Consider the following 20,395-nt stretch of genomic DNA (forward strand, 5'->3'; position numbering starts at 1 on the left):
GGGCAGCATCTATTTCACCACTGGTTTTAGACTGCTCTGTGGTTGTAGGAATTCTTGCTTTAAATCTACCAGGTGGCTTTAAAATGGATCATGAAATATAAAAAGAATTCAATAAATAACCTAAACATTATCTGCAGACCAAAGGTGTGACATAATCTCTTGAGAAAAATTCCTGTTTTCCACAAATTTTCAAATGAAATGAGACTTTAGTATAAAGATTAAATTCAATATTCCCAAGTTGTTGACTATAAAAAAAAAATTCAAAAGTTGGCATACATGGGCTTCCCTGGTGGCGCAGTGGTTGAGAGTCCGCCTGCCGATGCAGGGGACACAGGTTCGTGCCCCGGTCCGGGAAGATCCCACATGCCGTGGAGCGGCTGGGCCCGTGAGCCATGGCCGCTGAGCCTGTGTGTCCGGAGCCTGTGCTCCGCAACGGGAGAGGCCACAACAGTGAGAAGCCCGCGTACCGCAAAAAAAAAAAAAAAAAAAAGTTGGCATACATAACAGATCAGAGGTCTCTAAGAGGAATATATGTACCTCAAATGGCATACCACACAAGGCACTGGGATGTGAGGAAGGAATATTAGAGCTTCTTTATATTTTTTTTAGTTTTTCCTCTTCTTTTACAAATTCTCAATAAATGTTCTCTAATGTACTTTCAAGTAGAGTAGTATATGTACATTATTTTAAAAGAATATATATATTTTGAGCATGTATGCAATACATATAATATATACATTTATAATATAATGTAACCTATATGTATGTATATGTAGGCATGCATGCTCAAATAATTTTTTTTTTTTTTTTTTTGCGGTACGCGGGCCTCTCACTGTTGTGGCCTCTCCCATTGTGGAGCACAGGCTCCGGACACGCAGGCTGAGCGGCCATGGCTCACGGGCCCAGCCGCTCCGCGGCATGTGGGATCTTCCCGGACAGGGGCACGAACCCGTGTCCCCTGCATTGGCAGGTGGACTCTCAACCACTGCGCCACCAGGGAAGCCCTCAAATAATTTTAATGAAGGGAGAAGTCAGCAAAAACATTTGAAGATTGGAGTTCTTAAACTGGGCTTCTGTGAATCCCTTAAAATTGTTTACAAACCTTTTTATTAGAAACAGTAGGAGCCAAAGCCTTCATCAAGCACAAAGAATGACTCGAAAGGTTAAGCACTCGAAAGGTTAACTGAAAGGTTAAGATTATTCTAGGAATAATCTTCAGGACATTTAAGAACAAACAGAAATCACAGAAGTCAGATAGTCTAGAAGAGGCATTCTCCAACCTCTGAGATGTCTGAAGACAGGAGTGAATCTGTATCTCAGCAGAGACTGCTGCATGTTGTATGAATTGTTCTCCCATCTACTTAAAAAACAAAGAAACAAAACCACACACACACACAAAAAAAAACCCTTATTTTGGGAGCCTTTGACAGAACTGTGAATGTGGGATGTATAGAAGATTTTTTTAAAAATATGATTTATAAACAATTAATGACCATAAAAGAAAAAGGCAGCTAGGCTACATGGCTCATAGCACTACATGGGTAAAAGTGCCAGGGCATGTTTTTCAATCGACACATTAAAAAGAATTGGATAAATAAACATATGATAAGTTAGATCTATATCAGTATTTAAACACACCACCCCTTCCCCTGGTTTTTATATAAGTGATAAACTTATATATAAGTCTTCTAATCAAATGGAATATTTTTCTATCTTCTGGAATGAGTTTATTCTGGGGATGATTCACAGAAGGACTATGTGCTACCATGAAATTACAACCAACACTATGGCAACAAGATTATTATGTCAACACAGACAGTGTATTCTCAAAGCCTAAGAACAGGAAAAACAATTTGAAAAACATATTCAGCATTTCTTAAGGCTCCTTTATATTTTAACTGGCCAAATGTAAAGTGGTCTTGGTTTCAAGTAACTGGGTGACATTTCAAGTTTATCAGACATTTCATGCTTATAACTTCTACAGGAATTAATGGATGTGGACCAAATCTAGCCACTGCTAAAGGAACTGAGACATAACACTAGTGTTATGTCTTGAAACAAAATATCTGTAGTCTTAAAACATCAGTGATATGTTTATTCATACAGGCCTCCATACTCAAGTTTTTAAGGTTTTTCAATTAAACTTGGTTTGCAGCTAAAGCTTATTGAGATAAAAATTTGAATAGGCTTTTTTTTTTTTTAGTTTATAAAGAATCTTCATTCAAAGTGGGCATATGGCTCACAATATATACACTATGCTAGTCAGTGGCTTACTCCACATCTGGTTAATGTGCAACATATGCTATTTTAACCACATGAAGGTCACAGAGCCATTAATTTATTTGTAGTAAATATTTAAACCACTACATGAAAATAATAGCACACTAGGCAGGAAAGTTGAAAATTAAAGCTTAGCTCAGCACTCAGATTCCTCTGGTGTAGTCATCTGATCAAGTTATCTAAACCATTAAAACGTGTGTATATAAACTTACACTGTGAAAGAAAAACAACTTGGGAGGGGAAAAACTTTTACAAGATTTTAGATAAGAATAAGAATTCAAGAGATGGAATTTGGGGGCAGGAGTAGTTTAATTGAGCACAGAATAATATATACAGGAAGCTCAAAGTCAAGTGTATGACCAGTTGAGTGAAAATTTTAACTAAACTTCTCCACTAAAAGAACATGACAAATCTCTACTGGCTGGCAAGTTCAAAGGCCAGGCGTGAAAGGAAATAAGACAGCTGTGCTAAAGAAAATTCAACGGAATTCCTTTCTTCCTTCCAATAACTTTTGAGAATGTATATGGCAGAAGTTTACATGTACAACTTTATGTTTTCTTTGCCTAGTAGAGGAACAGAAAGAAGAGACTAGACGTGGAATGGCCAGGAGAGATTACAGGAATAATCTTATGACAGCTCAAGGTCAATTTTGAAAGCAAATTTAAATGGAGCTTAGGGTTTGTTACTATTTCTCCATCTTATGTGCTACAGTCAAACACTTCTTTGCATACTTTTGGAATTTGGAAAAAGACAATGGAAATCATGTAGTACGATCTTCTCATTTTATACAGGAGGATATTGAGGCCCACAGAGGTTGAATGACTTGTCCAAGGTTAAAGGATAAACTCATTGTAGAGCTAGTGAGAAAAATAAAAGGCTAATTGTAGATATCACTGAACAGAATTGTTTAAAGATCAAGAGACCGAAATCAACCATTCAGCTGAGTAAATACCAAAACACCACAATACTATCCTAGCCAGTCCTCTCCAGCAGATGCAAGGCTCAATTTTCTTCAGGGTTTTTTTCTCACACTATTTGTATCCCAGGGAACAATTCGATTGGTGAGCCCGTTATCAACTACATTAAACCATGGGCCATGCAATCAACATCGGATGAAAACTGTATTCTGCTTTAAAGCAATGATTTAGGGGTCAGAAGCCCAGTCATAAATCCATAGTGCTGCATGCACAGAATCATTCTACAGTTTAAGAAGATGATTTTCTTCCTATTCATTTATTTTCTATTTTGTCTGACTTGCTGCCTAATGAAGTTACTTGTAATAAAATCAACTTTATCGAATCTAGCTTAAATGCCTTGGGGAAAGCTTTGTAATGAAGTGCTATTCTGAAGTGTTCGAAGTCTGAAGGGAAATGAGTTGTGATAAGACAGGAAGTTCCAGTATGAATGGACTTCTCATGAAATAAGTGAACTTTTTACTGATTAAGCCAAAGGACTGGTGAAGAGTTATTTTGGTCATCATCCTTCCCTGGAAAACAGAATTAGTAGTTCTCTTAGTATCAGGTGAACAGAAGCTAGCACGAACCAGTTTTCTCTCCTAAGGAAAGGGGTTTTATGATAAGAATTTTGCACTCTGCTTGGAAAGGAAGAGGAAGGAGTCTTTGCCTTCAGTTAATGGAATAGGCTGTCTGTATCATTTCCTTTCCTCGTTTGTAGTCAAAGTTCTTGGAACATATACAAATTTATGAGTTATCCTATAGAATCTAACAGATTAAACAAATTAAGTAATTTGTAACTACTTAATTACAAAATAAGTAATTATTCATATCATGCTGACTCCAGGTTATTAATAGAATATATCAATTTTTATTTGAAGCAATATTTATGAAGAATACAAACAATAACTGGATAACTAAAGGAAGGGAAGAACAAAATACATAACCATGCTTCTGACTACATAAAGCATTATGGTGACTATGTAAAATCTTCAGCAATAAGGCAAGTTGAAAAACAGTAAACAAATATAAAAAAACCAGTTTCCCAATCTCTTTTGTGAACTGGCATAAACACAAAAAAATTACAAGCTAAAATAATTTTACAAATACTATTCTTTTTCCAATCATTTTTTATCTTAAGACTTTCAGAGCCTTGGGACACTGAGGGGCAGGAAGTTTTATCTTCTTATAGCAAATTAAGCTGTACACAATAAAATGAGTAAAGGGGAAGAAACATTTTTGAAACTTTTTTTGATCCAACATTGTAAAAAATTAAAAATATTAGAACCGTTACACTGTAGTGTCACCTGTCTGTACTGGGTACTCTTCATTTAACCTGTACAATACACTGAAAAGTTTCAACTGTAATTTTTCATAACCTAGTGATACTCAGAGATATCAAACATATTTGTATTCAAGGTCATCTTAAACATTTTCAGGGGTGTGCTATCTTAACTGACTTTTTCCCAGTTGCCCAAGAAGGTACAGACATAGCAATATGAATAAAACTAGTCTTCTTTCCTACTCATGTGGAAGCATAAGTTGCTATTGACTTAGGACTAATTACTATTAGGCTCCTTTAGAGGTCCAAGACTGTTAACGACTGCCTCTCCAGAGTCACAGTCTATTTGGGCTGCTGTTTAGAGCAAATAATACAGCTGTCAAGTGGCTATGAAATATCAAGCGGCCTTGCTAGTGTCTGCAAAACTTTCCACCTAGGAAGATAAGTATCGAGGTCGTTTCAACACTGCCAACATTAGGGATCGAAGAATAACCTGATAAAGTTCAACTAGAAGATCTATGCTTCACGAAGTTTTAAAAAATATGAAGCTTGTGTGAGAAAATGTTGAATGCCCTGCATCTTGGGTCTTGTTTGATTGTTGTGATCATGCTAATGAGTTCAAGGTCACTAAGAAGAAGAAAGGAAAAGAAAAACAAAATGATGAGTGGTGGTGGGGAGCAAATCAGAGAATGGAAAAATTTGTGGACAGGAGTATAAAATCAAGAGGAGGAAAAAAAGAAACATTCGAGGGCAAACAGGACTCAAGATGCAGCAGAGAACAGGATGCAGGGAAAGACATCAGCCGATTTAAACGCTACAGTCTTGTTGGTTACATGTCAGTAATAGCTCTCTTTTGTTACAAAAAAGGACTTGGGAAATGTTTTCGCATTATTAATGAGGCAAAGGATTCCAACAAGGAATTTTTCAACTGATTAGCATGGAATATATATGGTCAGCATGCATATTTCTATTTAAAACGTATCTAATGACCAGAATTTATGCAAATTTATGCTACGTGAAGGAGGAAGTCATAGGTAAGTGGAACTTAATTGAAAAAAACAAAAAAACAGAAAACAACTAGCACATTCCTGTTTGCTACTGACCCTCTTCAGTTGTTGTTGCAACTGTTCCCTCATGGACTCAGGACAATTGTCCAGCTGGGTCTTCTGCTCGGAGTAAAGCTCCTGAAGCCTCTCTAGTTTTTCCCTTTCAGCATCAAGCTTTACCTTCTCCTGAAGTTCAGAAATCAGAAAATAGAAGAATAGCGATTACCTTCACACCCCAAGCAGTCGTTAGTGAACATTCCCCAAGGATAACACAAACAAGCAAGCACACGCAAACTCCAGACATCCTATGAATGTAGAAACATATCTTGTTAGTGGCTAGGATAAGGGGGTATAAGCGGAAGTAAGGACAAGGGGCCCCGTTTCTACATTCTCCAAACCCAGTCCACTCCATCGGGTATTGGCAACGACCCCTGTCCTTCCTTCCTCCCTTCCTTCCTGCCACCACGTTACAAAAGCAGGGGAAGCCACCGTCATATTGGTCCATGGTCAACAAAGAACAAAAGAAATGCCAACTGAATTCCTAAGATAGCCCTGCAAAGAGTCACTCGGCAGCGAACCAGACAAAGGATGGCGGGCGTTTACCTGAAGCACTGTCAGAGTCCAGTTTGCTGAAGACATGTGTTAAGGAAGCCTTGGCAATTATTGAAATTTTGTTCTCAGGTTAGAGGCACATTAGGTGCACAAGTTGATACCCTGGTCATGTGGAACAGTTCTAGCTCTTTGGCAAACTTCAGAGCTTAAGCAATTAGAAAATCTGCTGCCCGGGAGAGCGCCTAATTCAGACACTGAGAGAGCTAGTAAAAATGCAAGACTGACAAAGCAGCAAGAGGAAGGCATATTAGACAGCTCAGATGCACCAAAGGTGTGACATTTACTCTGGAGATAAGGACTTTCCTACAATGACTGACATAAAAAATAACTGAAACATGGACCATGGAAAAAAAGAAAGGGTCAGAGAATGGAAGAAAGGAGACGATAACACTAAATCCCTCCCAAGTCACACACTCCAAAGTGACCCTGGACATTCTCCAAGGTATAACAGGCAAATACTATAATACAGTATCACACGGTCTTCCAAGGACACCTCTTAAACCGAGAAACAAAACTTCAATGCGTTTAGTGCCAGTTTTCCCATCTTATGTTCCCTTTACAATACTCTGAACCCTTGAAGTAAATTTCAGACCTAATTCTCTCCTTGTGTAACACTCTCAACCTAAACTAAAGCACTTTAGTGGAATGGAAGCACCACCACCCTTTGACCCCTTCAATAAGCAAAATATTTACCATCACCTGACTTTCTTATGTTCACTATTGATTTGGTAGAAATAAAACTGGCTTCTAAGCATATCACAGAAAAAATTTTTTAAAGGATGAAGATTTGAAGTAGCCCTATAAATTTATACTACTCTCATTTCTTCATCCAAATGGTCATGATTTCCTATGTAAACATATACATAGATTCTTTATAAAAGATGTTCGAGTTTAAGTCTAGAACTATATGACATCAATACTTACACAAGTACACTTGAATCTCCACTTTTGGCTTACATTTTAAAATGTCAAGGGCATTTTAGAAATGTATATTTTGATTTAGAAGCACTTTTTTTTTCTCAAAATGATTACATCTAGAAGTGAGAAAACTGAGAATCCTACTCCATATATCAACCTAAAAATGATTCTACATCTTAGAATTTAGCAGACGGTAACAAAAGTTTCCTAAAAGGGAATTCCCTGGTGGTCCAGCGGTTACAGCTTGGCGATTTCACTGCCAAAGGCCCAGGTTTAATCCCTGGTCAGGGAATTAGGATCCCACAAGCTATGTGGCCGAACAAAAAAAAAAAAAAAGGAAAGAAAGAAAGTTTCCCCAGTCTTACTGTGAAGTGTGCTCACTGTGCACAGCTGCTGTGTAGGAGTGAGAAAAAGTGATGGCATCATTCACAGAATAAAGGATTCTCAAGTGTTACCTCACAGTAAAATTGAATATATTAGTGCCAGTTAGATTTAGTCTTTAGCTTCAGAATTAATAATTTTTTTCCCTTAATAAAACCAACAATACAGAACACCTGTTGTCTTTGGCTAAGAAAATGTGTTATTTCCCTTGCGTGCAGATCTAAGGTTGCCCTATTACACAGCAAAAGAATTTTGTCCACAAAGAGTTCTATTTCTAGGTGTTGTATCACCAGAATTTGCGGCCATTCTAGTTTCAAACAGAAAGTTAAATAAATAAGAAAACTATTCATTCCAATCAAATAGCAAAGATGCAAAGCCTTAAAATTTAAAATAATATTTTATAGAAAACACTGGTACGATATTTAATAATATGGAAAGGCACTGGCCTAAAACACAGGTCTCAACTCCGAAGAAATAACCAAACTATTCCTCTGATGCTCTCAATTTTTAAATTGCTAATAATAAGCACAAATAGACAACTAATAAAAAGTACCTTACGTTTACATAGTGCCTTCCTTCTGAGGTGCTCAAAACGTTTTGCAATTCCATACAAGGGGGCAGTTAGAACCATTATGCAAGCAGACACCATCGGGACCTTCTGCAGCTTCTCTGTGGTTTATCCGTAATTCTGTGACCACTACCTGGGTCTCAGAGTGACAGCTCAGTGGGGCCGAAGCTAGGGCAAAGGAAGTGAGGGGAAGGATGAAAGAGGGACTAGTGGCAGATGGGCCCGGCCATATACCACATGGGGCCACAGACGTGATATCACTCCTACAAGAGCCAAAAGTAGACCACCTCTGAGCCAGAAAGAAATTAATATACCTCTCTTCTATTTACTGTCCAGGAAGTTTTCAAAGAAAAATTAGCTCTAGGCAAGCAGCTAATTAGAGCTGAAAATATCACCTTCTACAGCGAAGGTAAAATAGTTGGACAAATTAGATGACGTTCCAGGGTTCAGGGATTCTAGCTTTTTACATGTAAGATATGAACACTGGGTGTTATTCTCTTCCCCCCAGATTTAAATTAAAGTCACCTATTCTAACTACTATAGGCATAGCAATATTTTCCAAACATCAAATTGGGAGACAGCACAACATTTTTTTCTTAGGATTCATAAATTTGGTTTCAGGAAATAAATGAATGAAAATGCATTTTTAATATATTTAACAAATTTAACTTTGTGGAAAGAATAAGATTATAAGGAATCGGAACACTCCAGGAAGGTCCAGATGTAAAGGGTGTATTTATAAAACAAAGACCAGAACGTGACTTCCCTAGAAACACAGACACCTCCATCATTCTCGAATTGACTTGTCCTCTCTTGATGGGCCAGCAAAAATCCAGTTGGGTCACAAGTTCATTGTAAGATTCTGTCTATTTTGCATATTTAAGACTGAGGTTTCTGGGAATTCCCTGGCGGTCCAGTGGTTAGGACTCCACACTTTCACTGCTGAGGAGGGTTCAATCCCTGGTCGGGGAACTAAGATCCCGCAAACTATGCAGCGTGGTCAAAAAAGAAAAGAAAAGACTGATGTTCCTAAAGTGTATATAACGCCAAAGGTAAATTTTTCACCAGCAAATGAAAGTAAACAGCAGTATATAAAATTGGGCCTACATCTACTTCCATGGTGAGTTGTTCATTCACTCAATGAATAAATATTTATAAGGGGAATAGAGACAGAGAAACGAGGTAACTTGATCACCGTCCTCATGAAGTGGTTCTTAGCCCTGACCACATTAGAATAAGCTGGGTGAGCTTTTAAATATACTATTTCCCAGGCCTCCACTTAGAAATCTAGGGGGTATAAGGCTAGGGAACAAGCTTTTTAAAAATCTCCCCAGGTGTTCTCATATGCAATCAGAATCACTGATTTAGCCACCCAGAATAATGGGAGAGGCAAAGGCAAAATTAATTACAATTTGATTTTTGTAATGAAGACATAGGACATTAATACAGAATCTACCGAAACTTGAAGACATTTGGCCTTAGCACCTTTCCTTCATAGTATAAAAGTCCTCTCTTACAGGTAACACCCCAAATGTAAAATTTTTACTTTTAGATTAAATGCCTCAAGTAAACCAAAAGAAAAAAAGAACTGTGAGATTCCAATATCCAATATGCTTTCAGAGAGGAATGATTCATTTCACTTTCAGAGGCAGAACGACTTGCTTCTAATCATACAAATGATCAGGAGTGGTTATAAATTTACCCTAAATAATTTGAACATGTACACAAGAATTGCCAATAATCTTGAATAAACTTAATAATCTAAGGCTTTCTCAGGACCACTGATTTTGCCAGATCCGTGGTTAAAAGACAATAATAAATTTTCCCTTTTTTTTTTTGAAGAATGCGCCTTTATTCATCTTATGAAGTCTATATAATTTTTTTAACATCTTTATTGGGGTATAATTGCTTTACAATGGTGTGTTAGTTTCTGCTTTATAACAAAGTGAATCAGTTATACATATACATATGTTCCCATATCTCTTCCCTCTTGCGTCTCCCTCCCTCCCACCCTCCCTATCCCACCCCTCCAGGCGGTCTCAAAGCACCGAGCTGATCTCCCTGTGCAATGCGGCTGCTTCCCACCAGCTATCTACCCTATGTTTGGTAGTGTATATATATGTCCATGCCTCTCTCTCGCCCTGTCACAGCTCACCCTTCCCCCTCCCCATATCCCCAAGTCCGTTCTCTAGTAGGTCTGTGTCTTTATTTCTGTCTTACCCCTAGGCTCTTCATGACATTTTTTCCCTTAAATTCCATATATATGCGTTAGCATACGGTATTTGTCTTTCTCTTTCTGACTTACTTCACTCTGTATGACAGACTCTAGGTCTATCCACCTCATTACAAATAGCTCAATTTTGTTTCTTTCTATGGCTGAGTAATATAATAATAAATTTTCTTTAAGTTGTAGTCTCGAAGGAACGAACTGAAATTTAACTTGCTGGCTCTATCTGAATTCCAATACTACACGAAAAATTTCTGAATACCTGTAAAAAATAATTTTACCACATTTAACTAATATTTGGTAAGCAGATGGTTCAAGGTTACCCTGAAAAGATGCCTACTTCATTAGTTTATAGGGTTGCCAGATAAAATAGAGGATACACAGTTAAACGTGAATTTAAGATGAACAACAAATGAATTTTTAAATGTAAGTATGTCTTAAATAATGTATGGGACATAATTATACCAAAAAATTATTCTCTTTATTTTAAATTTAAATTTAACCAAGCATCCTATACATTTTTTCCTAATTTGGCAGCCTTATTAGCTTGATAAAGATTTTCTTAAAAATTAAGATTCATCTTTGTAATTTCCAAACTGTTCAGCATAGACTGCAGCACGCACTAGGTACTCAGGCCATGTTTATTGAAACACTGGGTCAAGTTTGGAATTGATGCAGTGATATGTTAAAATTCACAGTACCTAAGCCATCATTTTTAAGGGTAGCCCATCCAAAGTCCTCTCCGTACACCCTGAGAGTCCCCTTCCTTCCAGTTCCTGAGCCCTGTGGGGTGGTTCGAGAGGCAGGCATCCTCAGAGGTTCAACATTAGGCAATTGTTTTAGACCCCAAATCACTTATCTGAAATTCTTAAGGCCAGATGTGTTCTGGATTTCAGAATATTCTGCATTTGATAGAGGTAACACTGTTCATATAGCATATACTGTATGGCATTTCCACTGAGGTCTGGGGCAAAACCCTGTAATCAAACATGTTTCTGTGTCTGCAGCTACTTACGAATATTCATATTGAGTGTGAAGATCAGTCCAAGTCAGGTTTTGAAACCAACTAAGTTTTGGTGCCAACCTTATGAAAAGTTTTTTTCCTCTACAAAACTTTTCAGAATTGCAGAGGAAAGATTACGGACCTGTGTCCCCAGACGGTTATTGCTGAAAACCCATTCTCTGCCTGCCTCTAAAGAGGCACTTTTTTTTTTTGCGGCACGCGGGCCTCTCACCATTGTGGCCTCTCCCGGTGCGGAGCACAGGCTCCGGACGCGCAGGCTCCGCGGCCATGGCTCACGGGCCCAGCCGCTCCACGGCACGTGGGATCCTCCCGGACCGGGGCACGAACCCGTGCCCCCTGCATCGGCAGATGGATTCTCAACCACCGTGCCACTAGGGAAGCCCGAGGCACATTTTTATGTTACTTTCCTAGGCTTTTTTTTACCGTTGGCTTTGACTTTTTAATTGCACAGTTGATGGATGTTTAGTGTAGAAAACATTGGAAAATCAGAACACTAAGGATTTACATAATCAAACAACCACCAGAAAAAAATCACACTAATCTGGAACCCTGTTGATTTAATCCCCAAATCCCATGATATATTTCCACTTCCTCTAACCAGGGAGCTAACTTTGAAATGTAAGAAAGAGGCACGGGAAGGGCTGGATCCCTTCTGAACACTGCCTGTGACTTGGCAAAGACTCTGCACTCAAGAGGCATTAACACTTTGCTGAGGAATTCTGGGCAGGCTCTGTGTCTTCCCCTGGCTCTGAAGGAAAGATGGGGAGGAAGTAACAGGTACTCTGGCAAGATAATAATGGAGAATACAATTTAACCACTTAAGACACAAAGCTATATGCTTATTACAGAAAAATTAGTCAACTAATTCAAGATTTCACCCAGGAACGTGTTGCATGGCGTAGACTGATTTAAACTTCAGCTCACACCTTTAAGTGTGTTTAGCTATAAAAGTGTGCAGACCAGTATAGCTTACAAAATATCACAACCTATCTGTGTGAGGACAGATCCTTAAACAGAAGGATGGTTTGAGCTTTGTGATCACCGTCTAGGTGATGGAAAGACTCTTCAACAATACTAGGTAAGCAGAGCCTTTCCTTAACCATTTTATTTAATTTCAGTACAGCTAACTTTTCATTGTCATATGCTAAGGAGTAGGAATGAGACAGATAATCCAAAAATAGAGGAACTGAAAAACTATTTTTAGTTCTGAATATTTTATGTAGTCAGAAATAGACAAAGACAGAAGGAAAATGTACATAAACAAATGCAGGAACACTTTCATACTTTTCAGCACTTGCCCCTAATCAGGCTTTGCCTTGGAGAGGGGAAGTGCAGGGGGAGGGAAGCCGCTTCCAGCTTTTGCCCAAACTGAGCTTCGTGGTTCTGGTGGCTTCCCCACCCCCAGTCACCAAACCCACCAACCTAAAACAGTCTACCAGCACAGAGGTTAACAAGTCTCTCTCCTTTCTCTTGCCCTAAGAAAACACTATGGATTATTGCTTACTGCTTCAAATAAACATCCCCTCTGGGTTTATGTTCGAGTCTGATACTTTTTTTTTTTGCGGTACGCGGGCCTCTCACTGTTGTGGCCTCTCCCGTTGCGGAGCACAGGCTCCGGACGCGCAGGCTCAGCGGCCATGGCTCACGAGCCCAGCCGCTCCGCAGCACGTGGGATCTTCCTGGACCGGGGCACGAACCCGCGTCCCCTGCATCGGCAGGCGGACTCTCAACTACTGCGCCACCAGGGAAGCCCCCGTGATACTTCTATTTGTTTAGGGTTTATAAGTTCATAGAGATTCTATTTGTGATGTGGCTACCGTCTGAGAACACAACAGGCAGGTGGCATTTAGCTCAGAGCCACATGGAAACAGGTGCACTGATGTTCCTGACAGTGGTCCCCATAAGGACGGTGAAAGGTCAGCCCAGGGAGCCACTGCAAAAATGTTCAACAAACACACAATTAAATACACTGTCTATATTTTATGTTGTATATGTAATTATGTCTATAGTTTATATTTTATATGGAAGCATACCATAAATAGTGGTCACCTATGAAATACATTAATTTATACTAAATATGTAAAATAGAATGATAGCTCCCAAATCAGCTAAAAGAAACAATGCTAAAGACTGGTCTTGAGAGCCAAGGAAACAATGTCATTAACTTCACACCAGGATTTGAACTCTGAGGTGTTACTGAACTTTCTTCCTATGGCTCCAGGCCTTGTCTCCAAAAAATGAGGGCCAGGCTTACAGGATGTGCTATTGACATCTGAATTGGAGCTTCCCCAACAGGGATATCTTTTCAGGTTTTGGTTTTCTCATTCCACAGTTTATATCTGACAGCAGCAACAGGTGTATGGAAAAGGAAACGAGATCCAAAAGGGCAAAGGCCATTTCCTTCTTCTGTCTTACGCTCTGGCTCGACGGGCAGCGTGATTACAAGCCCCTGGCATGAGCACTTGGACAGACCACCCCAGCTGTCCTGAAACTTGGCTGCACGTAGCTCTCAGGCAGGTGTTTGGCTCAATGTTTCTGTTCAGACCCAGCCAGGACTCACTGTTAGCAGGAGATCCAAGTACAATATTCCCGAAGAACATTGGGCGGTATTCCGGCACCTATTATGAGCTGGATAAACAGTGGATAACAGTGCCTGCCTCTATTTCACAGGCTAGAGAGGGAAATAAATATCTAACAAGCCCAAAACAAACATAAATTATAAAATGTGATTTGTAAAAGGACTGAAAGAAAAACCGAGAGAATGTAATCTGAGCTGGAAAGGGCTAGTAGGGTTTTTCTGAAAAACTAACACTGAACTTAAGCGCTGAAAGACAGGCAACCGACAAGGCATGGAATATAGGAAAGGGAATTCCAGGCAGGGCAGGCTGGTCTGCCAGGGACCTTGGCAGGGGTGGAGGGTGGGATGGGTCTTTAAACAAACAGAAGGAAGACCGCCATGAGAGTGGTGTGAAGAGGGGAGAAAGGTGATAGAAAGGGTCAGGACAGGTACGGAGTTTAGATTTATATAAAATACAGGGGAACACAAACCAGAGTGATATGACCTAATTTAAATTTTAAAAGAAAAATCACTCTGGTTGCTGTGAAGCAAACAGACTGAAGGGAAGTAAATGGAAATGGAACTCAAAAGGAAATTTTGATGATTTAGAAGAGAATGCTATTAGGGGAGATGCGGAGAAGTTAGAGTAATTGAAAAATAGCTTTGTAATCAATTAGAAGTGGGGGTGATAGAGAAAGCAGTATCAAGATCTACTTCCAGGTTTCTGTTTGGACGTATAGGTGGATAGAGATGCTATGTCCTGGTGGGAAAACTAGAGGAAGAACAGGATCAGAGGCAGGGGAAGTGTATGGAAGGCCAGGGGAGGGATGGGATCAAGAGTTCGGTTACATCGTGTTCAGCTGGAAATACCTGAGAAATATCTCAGTGGAGATATCAGGTAGGCTACAGGATATGAGTCAGAAGTACAGAATAGGGTTGTGGGCTAAAGACATACATTTGGCAGTCACCAGCATGTACATGTTATTTGAAGCCATGGCTATAAAAGAATGTGAGAACATAAGAGAAGAGAGATCTCAACAAGAGATGGTAGATGTTAACCAGAAATATTGTGGTGACCATTTCACAATGTATACAAATATCGAATCGTGTTGTACGCCTGAAGCTAATATAATATTATATGTTAATTACACCTCAATTAAAAAAAAAAGTAAATGATTCAAAGCATGTATCTTAATTCAGACCAATGAAAGCAAGCAGAACTTTTCTGTGGACTTCTGGGGAAGTCTGAGCTTGCTCCAAAAAAAAAAGAAGAAGGTTCAGATCAGAGACACTGTAACAACTGGCTGGATAGAGGCAGAGGAAGAAGGAACGGGAACTCGGGTGGAAAAGTCAGAGAGATAAGTAAGAGAAAGAGAAGGAAAACCAGAGGAGTGTGGTACACGAAGGCAAAGGGGTGGGGGAGGGGAAGTGTGTGGTACACGAAGGCAAAGGGATGGGGGAGGGGAAGTGTCAAGGAAAAGAGTTGTCCCTTGTCTTGAATTCTGCTCAGGAGTCTGCTCATAAGAGGGCTGAAAAGCACCCAGCGGGTGGGTTAGGCAGCACCAGGGCTTTTAGTGGTCTTAACAGGAGCAAATCTGATGGAGTAGTGGAACAAGAATGGGAGGAATGGTGAACTAAGCAGGAGAACACACAGTATACTGAGAAAACTGTTTGAAAACTTGGCTATGCTGAAGAGAAACTAGCTAAGGCAGGTGCTGGAAGGAACTTTATTTTTAAATAATAATAATTTTAAAAAATAATAATATTGGCATACTGACAGTACAGGTCCAGTAAAGAGGGAGAGGCTGGGGGAAGTTCGGAACAGGACTGTAGACCTCTAGATGGTGGGACGGTACCCTGGGCACATCCAAAGGGACTGGTATTTGAGGGGAAGAGAGCCTTCCTTAGTTGTGAATATGAGATGCTCTAATTTCTCAGTGAAGTAGGTGGTGAGATCATCTCAGAGCCAGGGGAATGAAAGTGGACTAGAAGTTTGAACAGAGCGAAGGTATGAAATAGCCGTGCTATAAAATGGTAGAATAACTTCACTTGAGAAACAGAGAGATGTTGCCAAGCAGTAATGGGTCTCTATTTGAGTTCGGTTGTCAAGAATACGCAGTAACATCATCCAGCTCAGTCTGCTTTCACTTCCCTCATTCTCCTCTGGAATCCCTCACCCAAAGCCAGTTTTTGCCATTTTTCATATCATGTGATGACAGACAATAATCCCACCTTCCGAGACCAACTAATCCCCTAACAGCTGCATGAGTTGATTCTATACTTCAAGCCCCCAGCATCCTCTCTCCTATGCACAGCCTCTATCAAGCCACCAAAACAATAATAGGAAGGATGGAAGTAGCCTCCTCCTTGCTTGTTTCCACTCATGTTCCTGGAGTTCTGACTCTACCTTACTTAGGTCTGGAGAATATAACACAACTGTGCCTGGGAAGTGAGATTTAGCATTGACTCAACTTGCTTCACTTTTGTGTAGAATATGATGCTAATGACAGGTAGACAAACAGAATTTATAGGTCATGTCATATGCGGGCTACACAAAGATAAACAACTACATGGATGGGGAAGGCAGACAGGTTCACAGGGAACCTGAGACCCCATTCCTATGTCCCGCAAGCTTTCCAGTATGACATAAATAGTAAAACACTAGTAAGCACCAAAACAAAAACATCTGATGCCTCCAATGAAAGTTTCTCGCTGTATCAGTGCGGAAACTTTGAAAACCATGATCCTCCTGTACGGCAGAACTAGACAATCAATCCTTCGATGTGGTTTTCAGCTTTTAAAGAAAAATATAGCTATTACCCAAATGGATTCTTTACTATTTCAAAGTCTAGAGCTCGAAGGCACATACATAAAATTTAATATGAAAAAGATGTGCATTTTAATCTTGATAAGCAGGCAACCAAGATATTGACATGTAGCTTTTAATCTGACTTCAATTTCTGACAATATCTTTTTGAGCTCATTCTCTGGCACCAAGATCAAATGCAAACAAAGAGAAGCCTAAAAAGGAAGCCACACTGAGCAGAAATCCTTTCCACATATTACCACTGGAGTTTACTCAAACTGAATTTCTTTTCTTTTTCTCAGCTTAGTGGAGAACGTGATGAGCAAGAAAGGAATGTGTTCCAGCTCACTAGTTTTTCTTTCTCAAACTGGAATTTTAATTTTTAATTTAGGCTTAGTTCAGTTGTAACTAACTCAGAATTTGAGAGGAGAGTAAGTGAAATATTTTCTGCAAAAAACAGACAAGCAGAAAAACAAAAAACCCAACTACCACCCCGAATTCTAAAAACTGCAAGTAATTCTTCATACTCCCTAGGAGGTATCGGCTAACATTCAGGTTGTGGCCTGAAATGTGTAAGCGTTTCAAAAATATTCTTTTCCAGAATAAGTGTCAGCTGTGTTTCACAGTTTTCACTCGGCAGTGTGTGAGGATCCCCTGAAAACTGCAGTGCATTTGTCAAAGAGCAGTGCACTTGCACTGAAGCCAATGGCAAGGCGAGACAGATGAAATGCATGGTTCCCATTCATCTTTTTAATAAACAGAAAAATGAAAAGAAATGAGGCAACCATATTTGAATATGTTTAAGCCACCCTTACAGGGCAATGCTGGAAAGAAGTTCCAAAGTACTAAAATGATTCTTTAAAAACAAAGCAGAATCAGAAGAGCAGAAAGGCTGATTGGAAAAAAGCAATTCACTCAGCTCAAGCAGAATAAGCTGGCATGAATACTGGCTCAAAAACTAAACAGGCTCTACTATCTTAGCATCAGCTGCTCTGCACCTGACAGTTCTTAATTTGCAACTACTTACCTCATCTTAAGACTTTTTTCCAGTGCCGCTATCTCCAGGAACATGACACACAAATCCAGAACCATGGCAATTCATACAACATTTAAATTCAATCAGATGGAAGCACCATTTTGCCTGTAAAATTTGTATCAAATATAATTTTCTTTTACCTTGGTCTTTTCACCAACAATGTTCTTTTCCAGTTCTGCTATCTTCCGGTTTAGATGATCCAAAATCTCCTTCTCTTTCATAAGTTCAGTTGTTTCTGATTTTTGTTCTCCATCCAAGAGAGCACATTCCATATCCAACTGAGGACACAAAACAAAGCTCAGAGGTGTTTCACCTTCAGAGAAATTTTCAGCTGCCCCCTTTAGAGGTGTATTTTTAACAGCTACAAATGGCAAAAAGTATTACCATTATCAGTCAGATTATGGAGCCCAGAAAACACTCCAGAGAACCCATGTGAGACTCAGGATTCCTATATGAGAAAGTGGAGAGGCCAGAATATATTTGCTAATATATTTGCTAAGCACACGAGTTATCTTCTCATTTAATTTTTCTATGATAACCCCTTTTCTGCTTACTTCTCAAGGATATTTTGCCTATTCGCTTAGATTCAAGCTCAAGTGTGAACCATCTTGGGAGCAGCCACGTCTCTGCTTGTCCCTAGAGCATGGGAAATGAAAATTATACTCAGCCCAGCACGCAAGCGCTGCATTCCTAGCAATGCCAGCAGGAGGGGCTCCCCAGGGTCTGTGCATAAGATGACAGGTGAGCAGTCCCCTTCCACACATGGGCTGACTGCATCATCCGTGAGTACAGACATGCAGATCCTTCTTAGGCAGGGTTAGCTGCTTCTTCTCATTCCATGGAGGTATTAAAAAATTGCCCCTTTCTTTAATTATGTAAATCCCCCCATAGTGCCAAGATGATACCCAACTCATACTTAACATGCTCAGAAAATGTCTGTTGGATTTGAATTTAAACGTCTAAATACATGGTACCTCAGCTGACAGATCCTGAAGCAGCTCAGAAAGCATACACTAGTTAAGACAAAGTCGGTTATATAGGACGCACATTAAAAATGGCTTCATATGTTCATCTCATTGGATGAAAAAAAAAACCCAGAAAGAAACATTAAAAAAGGCATTTCTACCCCACATACGTACCCATTTTACACAGCTACAAATTGCTCATGTTGACCTCTATGTATTCTGCCCCCCAAGGCCTGTGCCCTAATAGGCATTGATATAATTAAGCTAAAGGAAAGAAAGAAAAATGAGAGAGGGTAATAAGTGAACTTGTGGTTTATACCTCTCTGGAAGATTCCTCCATCTGGTCATTTATATCTTTGATTTTTTGTTCAAGTTCCTCGAGGTTGTTCAGAATTGCTATCCGGGACTCTTCCATCGCAGTCAACTCCTGAATCCTTTGTTCTTCACTTATACCCTCTGGGGTCTGTGATTAATCAACAAAGAAAAGGGCTAGTCACACTTCAATTCCAGAATTTCCCAGTTAATAAACCAGTCACAAGTCTAGCGTTTCACAGTCTGTGTCTATTCGGATTCTATAATAAAAGCATCCTTGTGATTTTTTTATTTGGAACTCTGCATTTTCCTATAGACCCTCAGTACATAGGGGCTTAGTTTAGCTCCTACAAACCAACTTCAGTGTACAAATTCGTGTCCTTTTAAAGCCGAAATAACTAAGAGGTTATACAGAGGAGGAAGTTGTGGTCCACAGAGATTGTCGGGACTTCTCTCAGGTTATAGACAAAGTTCAGCAGAGCAGAGAACTAGAATCTGGACTAGACTTTCAACAACCTCCTCAGGGATGTCTCTTGGGCACGCTGCTACCTTCATCATAAGCTCCATACTCTCTCCCGTCTCCAAGTGAGTACATCTCCTACCACAGTCTCTAGAATCTCTGTTGGGTCCCACTGCTAGGGTTATCTGCAAATGAGCAAGCACTCTTATTTATTTCCTTTCCAACACAAGGTGGAGAAGAGGGACATGGCATTTGGCCTCACCTCACTGAAATGTTTCCCAAAGTTAATAACCAGGACAACACAAGTCTTTATTACTTTAGTGACCCCCCCAAATGATTTAAAGCTACACACTTAATATTAATTCACGTTTCAGTTTTTGCACTAGCACACTACTTATCGGTCTTTATCCTACGTAATGATTAAGACACTAACTGGGCCAATGCACTTTTGTGACATGAAATAGGATACTGGCCATTATTCATAAAATTATTTCCTGGAAAAACTGAGATCCTTAACAAGGAATGAGAAAGTCAGGAAAGAAATTAAGTGAGAGAGGGCATACTTATACCCCAAACAGAGTTATGACAAATGCCTGGGAAAGAAAGGAACATTTAGATGATACACACAGCCAAAATATGACACCAATTATTCTAAGAAGAGAATACAGTGAATTGAAAACAGCTTCTTCTCTTAAGAATTTCAGGCTAGTTGTTTTGGATATCACCTCGTGGAGACCAGTCTTTCTGTAAGTGAAGGGGCACCCGTATTGGTATATTATTTATTTAATTTTATCTCTCTTTGAAAAAGAAGTAATTTCTTTACACCAGTAAGTCAATAATTATATAATTTCACAATTGTAAATTGGAAACAGCAGCCTAGTTAAGTAAATTATTGAAGATTACTCATTAACCACTGAAAAGAATATTCAAATTAACTAAAGAAACCATTAACATTTTGTGCTCTTTAC

At 39.4% G+C, this 20,395-nt stretch overlaps 1 protein-coding gene across 11 annotated transcripts in view; it reads right to left on the reverse strand.

Moving 5' to 3' along the window:
* The window catches only part of PHLDB2 (pleckstrin homology like domain family B member 2), a 130,107-nt gene that overhangs the window by 36,072 nt on the left and 73,640 nt on the right, over nt 1-20,395 (reverse strand). For 8 of the 11 annotated variants that reach the window (XM_079921618.1, XM_079921611.1, XM_079921617.1 and 5 more), the window contains 3 exons: nt 18,975-19,118; nt 17,831-17,968; nt 5,619-5,747 (listed from right to left, as the gene is read on the reverse strand). In XM_079921618.1, the coding sequence (XP_079777744.1) occupies nt 5,619-5,747; nt 17,831-17,968; nt 18,975-19,118 (411 nt within the window). The remainder of the gene's footprint in view (nt 1-5,618; nt 5,748-17,830; nt 17,969-18,974; nt 19,119-20,395) is intronic. The other 3 variants (XM_079921609.1, XM_079921616.1, XM_079921614.1) reach the window with 1 other exon arrangement.

Source organism: Stenella coeruleoalba (genome assembly GCF_951394435.1).
Source record: "Stenella coeruleoalba genome assembly, chromosome: 5".
NCBI classification, from domain to species: domain Eukaryota; kingdom Metazoa; phylum Chordata; class Mammalia; order Artiodactyla; family Delphinidae; genus Stenella; species Stenella coeruleoalba.